Source organism: Epinephelus moara, chromosome 9, assembly GCF_006386435.1.
Source record: "Epinephelus moara isolate mb chromosome 9, YSFRI_EMoa_1.0, whole genome shotgun sequence".
NCBI classification, from domain to species: domain Eukaryota; kingdom Metazoa; phylum Chordata; class Actinopteri; order Perciformes; family Serranidae; genus Epinephelus; species Epinephelus moara.
The window spans coordinates 449,836-462,980 of NC_065514.1; the positions used below are offsets into that span (position 1 = coordinate 449,836).

At 42.3% G+C, this 13,145-nt stretch overlaps 1 protein-coding gene across 4 annotated transcripts in view; it reads left to right on the forward strand.

Annotated features, from left to right (window-relative positions):
• Positions 1 to 336: 336 nt before the first annotated feature.
• Positions 337 to 13,145, forward strand: part of LOC126395752 (ceramide transfer protein) — a 29,523-nt gene continuing 16,714 nt past the window's right edge. For all 4 annotated transcript variants that reach the window (XM_050053455.1, XM_050053457.1, XM_050053456.1 and 1 more), the window contains exons 1-2: positions 337 to 1,005; positions 2,983 to 3,117. In XM_050053455.1, coding sequence (XP_049909412.1) covers positions 895 to 1,005; positions 2,983 to 3,117 — 246 coding nt within the window. In that variant the 5' untranslated portion in view covers positions 337 to 894. The remainder of the gene's footprint in view (positions 1,006 to 2,982; positions 3,118 to 13,145) is intronic.

The window sequence follows — 13,145 nt, forward strand, 5'->3', positions numbered from 1 at the left end:
ATTTGTAGTTCTCTTGTATTCATCAGTGTGTTAATTTATTTTTATCTATTTATTCATTTATTTATTTGTAGTTCTCAGTCTATTTTCTTGTATTCATCAGTCCATTTATTTATTTTTTATCTATTTATATATTTATTTATTTGTAGTTCTAAGCCTATTTATATTTATTTATTTGTATTCCTCAGTTTATTTATTTATTGTGTACTCCTCAGTGGTTGTATACCTCAGTCTATTTTCAGTACCATAACCAGGGGGCGGAGCCTGCGTCCAAATTAGGAGTGGATTTGGTGACGTCACCCGAGCCAGCGCCCCTGCGCACCACACAAGTTGGAGCACGCGCTCACCCACCGAGAAGAAGAAGCTCCAGACGTCAGTTGAAACATGGCGTTGAACGGGAGAGCTGTCACCAGTCTACAGAGGGAAACCAGCGCTCCCACTGCCACGGTGTGTCACTGAGAGTCACACGCGGATTATTTACTGACAGCTGGAGCTCCACGAGACACATTTATCCGCATTTCATCCTTTTTCTGACACTTCCACGGACTCGACGAGACGTTGACGCCGAAGCTAACGTCGCATCCAGCACCGTTACAGGTTTAGCTAACGTTCACCTGGACGGTTTGACAGCAGAATGTGTGCCGAGCTCTGTAGCTAACCGACGGTCGTTTACACGGTGAAGGCTCGCGAGCTATCGATCCTGTGAAGCCTTCAGCTATCCGGGTTAACTCCTTGTGCTCTCAGCTACCAGCCTGTAATAACACATCATGATCCAGTGAACTGTTGCTGCTTATTGTCACTCAGGTCAGCTAATGCTATCAGCTTAAACTTGACTCACCGGAGCCTCGTATGCCAAGTTCATACTGTTTATATACGTAGCTACAACACGTTGAGGAAATGTCAGACAACCAGAGCTGGAACTCGTCCGGTTCCGAGGAGGATGCAGAGCCCAGAGATGAGTCTGGACATCTTGTTGGTGTCGTGGACCTGAGCGGAGTCCTCAGCAAGGTAAGTCACGTTTGAGTGTACACAGCTCGGTCAATGTCACTGCCAAAGTGCTGAGGGTGAGGGAGGTGCCTGTGCATCTCAGGGTGAAATGAGGTGATGTGGGAATGCTTCATGACAAATCATGTCATGTCTATTTTAAGGGTTGTCTAGAATCCTTTACCTGCTGTCAGCCTGTCCACCCTGCTGCTCAGTGGGTAACCCCCACTGAAGCCAAAGGAAAGCCCCACATTGAAATAAAATAGCAGGGTATGTGATGCAGCAGTTAGCTATGTTAGCTCAGATGTCAGGGCTGTCAAACATATGGCCCGCGGGCCAGAACCGTCCCACCAGAGGGTCCAGCTTTGCCCACTGGATGGATGACTTTGCACACCTGATGTTGATGTACTTGTGAAGGCTAAGAGGTGCCAAGGTAAACAGTGAGTGCTTCATGTGATGCTTCAGAGGCTTTCCCACCCTGACCAGGATACAGCTGTCTGAAAAAACAATGATCACACATTGTGGTCATGTTTAAAGATATTGATCACTGTGCAAAACATTGTCAATAAACAGCTTCAGTCCAAAACAATATAGTGGAGCCAAAACTTTCGATCTGTAAATGTTTTGTAATGCAGAGGATAACTTAACCTGCTTCCTCAGTAACTTCCACTTTAGTTTGGTGTGGTAATACCAGCATTACTACACAGGAGTGGAAATGGAAGACTAAACATGTAATAACAGATTGAATGAATGTGGAAAAACTGCTCAGGACCACACATATATTTACCTATCTTTATACTTGTTTGCAATGCTTGAATAAAATAATAAAGATTTGTCCAAAAATCTGTCTTGAATTTGGTTAAAATGATCTTGAAACGGTCTTAAATATCTGTAGAGTCCCTGACACATGAGTAGGGCATGTGTGCGTTTCCCTATCAAACAGAGTAAAAGGTCTTTGTGCTGATCTTGTGATTAATTGACGACTGAAGGACTTATGTCAAAGGTTAAAGCAGGCCAGCTGCATATTCCTATGCCATGTCTACATGTGGATACAGCAGATGGTGTAAGTGTTATGGGCAAATGTCCAGTGATACTGTAAATATTGATTTGACACTATACGAGGTGCAGGAAAACCTTTGCTGGGATGCCGGTACAAGTCAACTCTGCATGTTAACTGCCTGCTCTGTGTAAACAACAGACCGTAAGCTGTTGTTGACGTGTTCTGTGTTCCTCGGTAAACAGACAGTTAAGTCTCCTGCTAGACACAGTCTCAGTAACCTATTTGGCCATATGTTTCTGCTCACTTGAGCAAGACTTTGTTTTGGCCAAATTGACCATAGTTAAGCTGCTCCCAAGCTAATGTGGTATTAATGTCACTGTACACTGGTTGCCTCTAAACAGATTGCACGCTGACCTGCTAACCAAGCATATTGTGAGATTAAGCAGATCTGCATCCAGAGAAGCTCACCTCCTCAATCATACTAAGCCCTGTACACGTCATCAGTCTTGTGAGGATTAATGAGTCCATAAAATCCCGCATGTCTCCTCGCTCAGGTTTCCCCCAGACGTGCAAACACACACAGACATTATATGTTTGTAATGTCCATTGAGTCAGCTGTAAAATGGAAACCACTCTGCAGTTTAACAAGCCAATCCAACAGTCCTTTAATAAAGACTTTGTGTATCCATGTTGTTGATTCACCTCTGGTGATTGTTAAGGGTGTAGTTTGTGGTTTTGTTGTATTAGACCGTAAGGTGTTAAAGGTTTTTATGTAAATAAGGTAGAAAATAAATTATGAGCAGAACATCTTTCAATACACCGCCACAAACTGCAGCCTGGAAACCATTTGAATCAACAAAGATCCAACGTAGTACTGTCAATAACAGCTGAACATTTTAAGGAAGGTGATATTTATTAAGAAGATAAAATATTCCATTAAATTGAGTTTATTCTTGTCCCTCAACATACATAGATGTTGATTAATGTGGTTTCTTTTTCAGTGGACAAATTACATCCATGGATGGCAGGACCGTTGGGTGGTCCTGAAAAACAACACGCTGAGCTACTACAAGTCCCAGGATGAGACAGAGTACGGCTGTCGGGGTTCCCTCTGCCTTAGCAAAGCTGTTATCACTGTGAGTACTACTGAGACTCTTCACTACAAAGCAGCACTCCTCCTCTGTGTCAACTGTGCTTCAGTATGCCACAATCTTTTAAGCATGAAGTAAGTTTGTTCTTGAACGCAGCCGCTCGTTTGTGCAACATTGGTTCTCTCAAAATGTCTCAAAAGAACGTACGGTGTGGTTTGTGTAAGAGGGGCACATTTGCAAAGAGAGAGGAACCATCAAAGTTACAGTCAAAGCTAGTGTGGCACACATCCACTGCTCTTCACTGCCTGAGAGGACACTCTGTGGATGGTTATTTAAATTGCAAATGTTGCTACAAACTGCCCTTGTGTGACTCTTCACCTACAGCTTCAGCTGGTTTTCTACACACTATGTGTTGCTCTAGGTTGAAAGGAAAAAGCCAAACAGCCAGGGAGTGTGGTGTTGAGGCGTTTTGGTTACATGCCAGTGATAACCACAGTGGATATATTTCCACCGCAACAAATGATACGCAGCATTGCTCATGTAGTAATGGAAATAACTGACAGATGACCTGTGGCACCTTCTTCTGATGTTGGTTGACTAGCTGTAGTACATCGAGGCTCATCACTGCAGTCGTTAGTTATTGTGCCATTCAGAGTTGACATAGATTTGTAAATCTTTTAACAATCAGGTCAGCAATTTGGGGAAACGATTAAATTAATGCAAATCAGCTGAAGAACTCAGTGGTTGATCTGTCTTGATTGTCAGGGGCTACACGAAAGATTTTATCTGCCTAAATGTCTTTGCATGAGCACAGACTCAGTCATACTGAAACAACCTTTAATATAACTTTTCATCATATGAAAAACATCTTTAAAAACAGTTTCAAAAGCCTTTTACTATATATGATACATATCATTTTTATATTGTGGTGAAAACATCAACAAATTCCATCTTCAAACAACTGTATTTAATCAAGTTTCTCACCATAAACTAAATTTTAGGAAAGATTACATTTGAATACATCATGGTAACATTATAATTTATCTTGTGCCCAATACTTCTTCTTCTGCTTCTTCTGCCGTATGTCCTTTGACCTTCAGCTCTGTTGAGGCAAACCAGTCTAGTGTTTCATCGTCCAGGAAAATTAGACCATGATCGCCATTCGGTGGCTGGTGTTTAGGGCAGCTGGTTATTATGTGTTCCAGTTTGTAGTGGATCCCAGCATTCGTAGTGGGCACTGTCCACAAGACCCTATTTTTGCATTGCTACTCCGAAGCGTCCTCCGCCTGTCCTCAAGCAGTTTAGGGTGCCCAATACACACTTTTCCTAAATAGAGTTTGAATGCATCATAACTAGCTCAATGCAACTTCCTTTAGCTGTCATTTCTTGCCACCGGCTGCTAAAAGCTAACAGCTAACGTTAGCTTTCCTCCTGCTGATTTCAACACGCATCTGTTGTTCACATGTAGCATTATCAGGGAAACAGGGGTGGGTCTCCTGTTGATGATGAGTTTAGTGCGTCCTTTCCTCCTGAAAGCATCCTTGAGAAGGTCCTCATCAAGTTTTCTTTTGTTCCCTGGACTCCATTAGTCTTGAGCACTGCTTTTTAAACCTGTGCAGAATTGATGTGATGTGTTAGCTTATCTGCAGAAAGGCCAATGGCAGGCAACAAGGAATATCAGCTAATAACGAGGTTCGGCCGAGAAATCAGAGCATCCATAAAGAATTGAATAGAAATGACAGATGAGCCATGACTCTTGACCTTCTCCTTACATTGGTCGACTAGCTGTAGTATGTAAGGACCTATTAGTGATGTCTGAGTCAATTATTTTGCTGTTCTGAGTTGACATACATGTAGCTTTGTAAATCTTCTATTAATCAGGTCAGCAGTTTGGGGAAATTAGATTGAAGTATTACGTATCAGCAACAAAAAATAACTGCTGCCATCAGCTAATGAACTCAGTGGTTGATGTGTCTTGATTGTCAGTGGCTACATGGACGATTTTATCTGCCTAAATGATGCTTGGGCTGTTTTTGTTGTTGGTAATGAGGTGATCAGAGGTAGATGAAGGCTGGTAGAAGAGCTGCAGTCCAAATGTTGTGACAGAAAGATTGGCTTGTGCATGGCAAAGACGCCACTGCATAAAATTTGGCCACTCCTTTCCCTACATTTCAGGCTTTGTTCAGATCTCACACAACATGTGCTGCAAAAAAAAATCATCTGCATCTTGTAGAAATTAAGTTTAAGTTGTGTGTTGCACGCTGCTTTTGATTTGTCTTGCCTATGGAAACGACTCAGAGGAGCTTTCTGCAGGAACAAAAACACTCAGTTTTTCTCTGGTTGCTGCACTGGTGTGTCAGCCCCGTCTTATAAAATGCTGCCTCGATTTTACCTGCCCGAAATATGTTTTTCAGTTTTATTTACACAGAGCCATGACTTTCTAACGCTGTAATACACCGTCCAAATCAGCATGAATGGGAGAAGCTGATCACATGAGGAGCACATAAGGAGAAATCTAAAAAGCAAAGACTCTTCTGTTTCTGCTTCTCCCCACCCCTCTCTTTCTCCTTTATCCTCTCGCATAGTTTTGAGGAATTTGGTTCATGATATATTAGATGTGTTTCAGATGTTAGGTATCCACCATATGTTTCTATTAAATTCTTGAAGGAGAGACTCTGGCTCCTTCCTGGATGCATATGCAGGCCCAAGGCTCGGCTCACTGTTTACAATTCTAATCAGATGTGGAACTTTACCCTGGAGTTTCTCAAACTTGTTCTCCAACTGCAGGTGATAACCTCATTTTTACAAATATCTCATGATAATGTCCCAAGTTGTGCTTGAGGGTAGCCGGCCTGTCAGGTGACTGTCCTAGTTTCAAAACAACATGCTATGTGGTAACGCTCTCCTGGAAACTTCATCATGAGACTAGTAATGCTGTGTCGGAGCTGTGTGAGATAGACTAAGAAATTGGAGCTGTGATAGCTTACAGTATATTGAGGCAGAGACTCTCCTGCTTATTAGACTTTTATAATATCCTGTCACAAAGATTCAAACAGCTGTCACGCTCTGCTAAGCACAGGGAAGATACATCTAAATGTGTCAACAGTGTTTAAAGCTGGATGTACACACTGCTTCACCTTGCATCATGTTTCAGTGGGAGCTCAGGTCAGTCATTGACTGAAGCTGCGTCTGTGTCCCTCTCCAAACAGTAACAGGGGAAATGAATAAGTGACTGTTCCCAGGCAGCACGAAGCAGGCTTTTCTATTAACTGTATTTGTTCAGCTTCATCCATTCCCAGCTTATGTAAATATTAACCTTCATGCGGTGCTCTACTGTAGTCGTTTCTCATTCCAATGGAAATATGCTACAAAGGTCTGCAGCGTAAATAACCAAGAGTTATAGCTGCTGGTGGTCAAGCACAGACACTTGCTGCCTTTTTTGACCTGAGAGTTGTTTTCTTTTTGCCAGTATTTCTGTCTCAGACTTCTCCCTCTTGTCTTTTCCACTCATGGCTCTTGCATTAACTCTCAGACACAGATGCACCATGGTACAGTATGTTCTCAGACATAACAAGTATATTTTTTATCAATATTGTACAACGATCTGCTTCTGTGCATGTGTGAAAGCAATGATGATCTATAGTGTCTACAGTCTGTAAGCTTCATACTTTGGCCTGGAGTTAAAGTCTTTGGTCAGAGCCTTGTGATGCCATGGGAAGAGAAAAGGTCTTTCACTTATTTACCAACTAATCGTTTTGCCCATAAAGTGTCAGAAAATAGTGAAAATGCCTGTATTTGTCTGATCAACAGTTCAAAACCCAAAGATATTTTCTATAATAAATGGCACAGAAAAACATTAAATTCTCACATTTATAAAGCCGCTACCAGCTTTGTCATTTTTGCCTTAAAAAAGACCAAAACGAAAATTCATTTATCAAAATGCTGTCGATTAATTTCAGGTCAATCAAGTGAAATTAATCAGCTAATCGTTGCAGCTTTGCAATGCAGTGCTACATGCAGTGTGCCTATGTGTTAGGTTCAGAGGGAAGTCTGAGTTTTGGTCGCACCATGAGTCATTCACAGATTTTAGTAAGGACACTGTCGTTAACGTTTGGGTAGAGCTGTTAGAAAATGTGTGATGTTTTAATACAAGAGGAAGTGCCCAGAAGCATTTATCAAAAAGCATATTGACACAGTATAAAAACCCAAGACTGGGATGGAGTGAATGTGACTCGTGCAGCTGCATGGTGGCTCGCTCTTGTCTTCGGTTATGTTTCTTATACTGTGTTCACACTGCGAGCAACAACCCAACAGTCGCTGTTGAAGTGTGAAGCACTTGTTAATATAGTCAGGTCATCACAGGCTTGTGTTTGTCTGCTACAAAGCATCTCAACTGAATGTCATCTACAGTTTGTATTTGGTCCAAAAAATATCTGTGCTTTTGATCAATGTCTGAGCCCCATGTTAACATCACATTTTAGTAAGTAAACTTTTATTTATATAGCACCCTTCATAGTACGCGTACACAGAGTGCTTAACAATGCAAACAATAAGACCACAGTTCAGTAGGTCACAATAAACGTGCAACTGAAAATTCTAGAAAAAACATACACACAGGCATATGGCAATGCAAGGTCAGTGCATGTAGAAGCATAAAATACATAAATAGATAAAAATAACAATAGAACATGATCACATGGCACTGCAAAGCCAGAGGAAATGAGGTAGACAAGCTGAGAGACAACAAATTGCATCCCTGTGTGCACCACAATGCACATTAAGCTAGCATAGCAACAGCTAACTAACCTAAATAGCACAGTATCACAGCTAGAAGCAAAAACATATGATTGGTTGATGCTTCACTGCATCATTGGAGTGCTAAAGAAACTTGTGGCCTGTTGCTGTGACGCTCGTAGTGTGAATGCAGCATTATGGTTGGAGGTCTGTCCTCATATTCAGTGGCTGGTTTCCATCATTCCCAGCATATCTATCAAGAGCATTGTTAGTATGTGGGACATTTCACATCCCTCCGGAATTTTTGTTGGCTATTTTGGGGTTTGTTGCGGCCCAAAATGCACGATTTCACTGCATTGAAATTGTGAGAGCAAGTGAAAATTGCAAAAATGGTTGCGATTTATTTTGTGTATACTTTACTTCTTTGTGATTTATACCACTAACCATGCATATTTAATCTCGATTCTTACAATACTTACAATACTCCTCGGTCATGGTGATTCGTCTGTTGCAAACACATTTCAGTCACTCTGTGTATGTGTTTAGTGGAAGCAAAGTGTTTCTTTTGTGTTTCACCAGAACTTCGCACGAGGCACTAAAACATTTTGGCACCTATTTCATGCAGAACATCGAGGCATTGCTTTCTGTTGTCTTGAGCAGTAATTTTTATAGATAAATGTGAGATCTTGTTGTCGCACATTATCTGCATCTGCACAACCAGGAACAAAGAAGTGAGTTTGGTGATGCTTTGCGAGGGACAGCCATGACTGGTGAAGCTTGTGTGAAACCACAATGCTTGGTCAGAGTTGCAGAAACATTGAGATGATAAGACACAATCACGAGGTCAAGCGGAATTCACAGAGACTGGTTGAATTTGAGTTAATTGTTGGGATGGTGACGTTGCAACAAGCTGGAGGGGCCTGATAAGAACAACACAATAAAATATAATGCAATCAAATGGAAATGTAATTCTAGACTACTGCCTCAAATTTCAGCAGACTGGAAACATTTGTTTGACACAGTCTCAGCTAGGAGGGAGGATTCACTGCAGAGCTGCAGGATTGGGTTGCATTATCCACTGTTTGCCTCACTGTGCCTACCACCTGCCTACACAATAGTATAGGTGGCTCACAAACACCCTCTTTGTGTTTTCACAGCCACCCTTATTAAAAAGAGAACTTGATGACACTTGTGAATTGGATACCACTCAGTGTTACAGCCAACATGTCTGAGTTAAGATATGCACACTAATGATACAGACACACAGCATTAGTATTAGTGCTGCTTAGAACTGTAAAATACCAATCAATCAAACACAACATTATCGTGGACTAGATTTCATGGGCACTTTAACTAGCTAACTTTAAAATACATGAGCTATCGTTAACCATTTGTTTCACTGTGATCTGTAGGTTCAGTGGCAATCAAGAAAACATCTCTGTTGGGGCGTCGGTGGCTTAGTGGTAGAGCAGGCGCCCCATGTACAAGGCTGTTGACTCTGGCCTGTGGCCCTTTGCTGCATGTCACTCCCTCTCTCTCTCCCCCTTTCACACTTGTCTGTCCTATCAAATAAAGGCTAAAAAATGCCCCCAAAAATATCTTTAAAAAAAGAAAAAAAAAAGAAAACATCTCTGTTGACTTGGACATGGACTATCTTGTCATGCTATTCCAAGTTGCAGGTGCATTGTTGCTGCTAACCATCGTCGCCATTTTTAGATCCACGGTCAGTTAATAAGAGCACACTGACCTATTTGTAATTCCCTCTCTCAGTGGAATTAGTGAGTAGTGCAGAGTGAATCTGTCGTAGTTTGGTGCTGGATTGTTTTGAGGTCTTCAAGGTAGCGGCACTGGATGCAGTGATGTGGCTTTTTTCTCTCCATATGTGTCACAATGAACCATTCGAGGTGGTGAAAGAGAAAGAGAGACTTAAGTTCAAGTAGAGGTTGAACAGATCATCACGAATGACGTCAGGCTCGTGGCTGAAGTTGCAAAGTGTCTTCAGTCAGGAAATGGGACCCTTCCTCACAGCATGTGACTTCCTCTGCACTGCAGGTCATGAGGAGGGTCAAGAACCACATGCCCATCTCCGTAGGTGTGTGTGTGTCGGTGACAGAATGCTGTCCTGACCCTTGTTTGTTTAGCCTTCCCTTTCCTTGTCTTTCACTCGGACCTCTTGGTGAGTCAATGTTTCCTCCCCGGGATCCACACTTGGTGTCCAGAGCCGACAGAAAGATGTTCCTGGCACCAGGCCTCAGTCGTACTGATGAAGCAGCACAATACTATATTTGTCTGAATCTCCTCTGCAGGAGGTATAATTATGTTTAAATTTGCACAAATGAGTAATGAAATCCAGTTAGGTCTGGTGAGGTGCAGCTGTGTAGGGTTTCCTAGTGTTTGCTTTGGTTTCAGTGCTTTTTTAAGGTCTTGAAAATCACAAACGTTTTTTTAAGGAAAGCTCCCATCCATTCAGTTGTGGAGACTGTGACTGCAAACACGTACACCAGCTCAGTCTTTTTGAAGCTGCGTAGGAAGCTTGTGTTTGAAGAAACTAGAGACAGAATAAAGCTGTTTTGTCCCATCATTCAGATTTTGGTGTTAATATTACTTGCTACACTACAGCACAGGGGGAAAAAAAATAGTATTTTTAGTGATAAATGATTAAGTAAAACTTGTTTCCTCCTTCCTGTCCTGTTCTCCCCCATCACATCAGAAGACCATACTGTTGAAAACCATCCAAAACAAACAAGACACACAAATACGAGTCCCTAGAATCAAAGACTTCAATACTGATGATCTAAACGTGGGATATGATATGGTTTAGCTGCTCCTGGGCCCCACAAAAAGGGACAAAACGGGACCTCCGGGGCTGAAAAACTAAGCCAACAGGAAGTGCCTAAAACTGCAGTTCCTCAAATGGCCACTTGAGACTGGCTCTGATAGCGAGTCAATCCCCATAGACCCCCATGTTAAAATGCCCAACTTTACAGCAGAAATACACGTTTATAGCCTGGTACAAAAAACGGTTTTGGCCTCTTTAGTTAATTCCCCCTTCATGACAACTGAACAGGGGGTTGATTTTTAAACAGCTCACCTGTTTAAGGCTTAAGGTTACACATTAAGGGTGTGGCCCCTTCGAGTGACAGGCTGTCTGAAGAGGTGCCCTGAAAGAAGGACTCAGGCCTCAACGAATTCCGGAAGGATCCTTGACTTTGGAACAGTCCTTCGGCGGGTGTCGATGATGTAGGGTCCTTCAAATTTGGCCGTTTGAGGATCCTTCCTTGACTTTGAGAAACAAATTTGGTCACTTCTAGCTCCAACAATCCAAGATGGCGAGGGCCAAAATGCAGAACTCAAAGCTTCAAAATGGCAGCCACAAACCAACGTCATGGAGGCTAAATCCAGTATTTTATACAATCTATGGTCTACAATCTAATTTAATATCTTAGTGGGAAAGATGTACATTTGTGTCATCCACAGTGGCTGACTGTGTTGTGGTTATTCTGTTACACACACATTTGGCTCCTTAGGACAACACAGTGTACCTAAACGGTGTTGCTGACAAAATGCACCTCCTCATGGTTTTGATTTTTGTCCTTTTAGCCCACCAAGGCAATCGAAACATTGATTTGTCGTGGGATCTAAAGTGCTTTGTTGTAGTCGCATCTAAAATATCCATCCAGCCATGCACTTCATTCCTGCTTGTCTTGGTTTACTGGAAGGTATCGCTGCGAGGACCGGGCAACAGAAATTCTCCATCTCTAAGAAGACAGACACAAACCAAACACTACATATGTTTTATTTTGTCTGCTTGGCTTTCACATAGAGCCCAGTCTGAGCTCAGCGTCAGCTGTCATGTCATGTTATAAAGTGCAAGGCTGCGAAGACGACCTTCCCGTGATGGATCATTGTTTACTGTAGCCTTGGATCCCAGTGACCTTCTCTGACCCAGTGCAGGCTTTCATTCCTCAACCCTGCTTTCCAGTCAGCATACCCATGACCCCGTAGTCCAGAGGTGATCCAGAGGAATCCATTTTCTCACTTTCCTAGCAACCAAATGATGCTAAAATCCCATCTACCAGCCTGACACAGTGCGAGCTGCGTGCAGGAACACTCCAGCGTTATCTGCCATTTCACATAGTTTCAGTTTAGTATAATCAGGGTGGGCAAATATGTTATTTTTATCTTCTTTTTTTTTTAATGATTGTGTTGGAAAAAAAATCTTTGAGAGGAGGGGGGGCAGTTGAAGTTTTCTGCTGATCCTTGTCTTCCTCATAATAGATAGAGGGTTAAGTACGCATTAGCTTATTTCCTTCCTCGCTTCTGCTTCCTCTTCTCGTCTGTTTACCAGTGTTGATCTTACGCATGTGCTGCTGGTAACTTTCAAATGAGCATCTGGTCTGGAAAGCTTTCAGAATCCAGCCTCATATTGTGCATTATTGACACCGAGCATCTGGTCTTGGCCTCAGCGCTGCCCAGGTGTCAGGCAACACAGCCAAGTCGCACTCCTCCAATGAAACCTCTTTAAAGACACCATAGTGGGCCATTTATTACTCTGCCAGCTCGCTGAAGTAATACAATCGTTAGTAATGGTTTGGGCTCAGGCTGTCTCTGGGTGATATTAGATTGCCAGCTTGCAGATGTTAATGATCACATGTGCTTTAATTATAGCTTGTCTCTGTGAATGTAACAGTTTTAAGCAGTGTTAATCTAAATAGAGTTGGTGGACAGGATTAATCAATAATGTCTAATTATAATATTTAAATCCACAATACCAAATAATCGATAAATAAGTTAATTAAACAACACAACAGTTCATTTTAATCTCTAATTCTTTGTCTCTGACTGAAAGTGTTTGTGAGGTGAAATGAGCGGCTGCAGTTGTTCTTGCAACAACGCAGACCCTCCATTATTGTGCATCACAGATCCACTAAGACAGAGATCCCAGATGTGTTTATTGTATCGTGGACAATATTGGAATGCATGGTTTCTGTTCTGCTTCCAGTTTAACTGCAGTCTCTGGCATTCCTGCTCATTCAGTCTTTTCCAGCTCTTTGTCCTTCTCTGTCCTCAACTCCACTCGAACGAGCCAGACGCTCACTCGTATATCAGCCTGTTCTTTTACTGCTATCAGACCGTGAGAGTGATTTAGCATTGGGACTCACTGTCAAGGTGTCCTCTCAGAAGGACTGATGCATTCGGTAAATACTACACAGGTAAATATCATTACTGTCACCACCACTCCCCTGAACCCACGCCCTTCCCCTCCCCCAACAGCAAACACACACAATCAGTCCCTGGTTGCTGGCCGTGCCAGCGCAGCAGTTTCACAGTGCTGACAG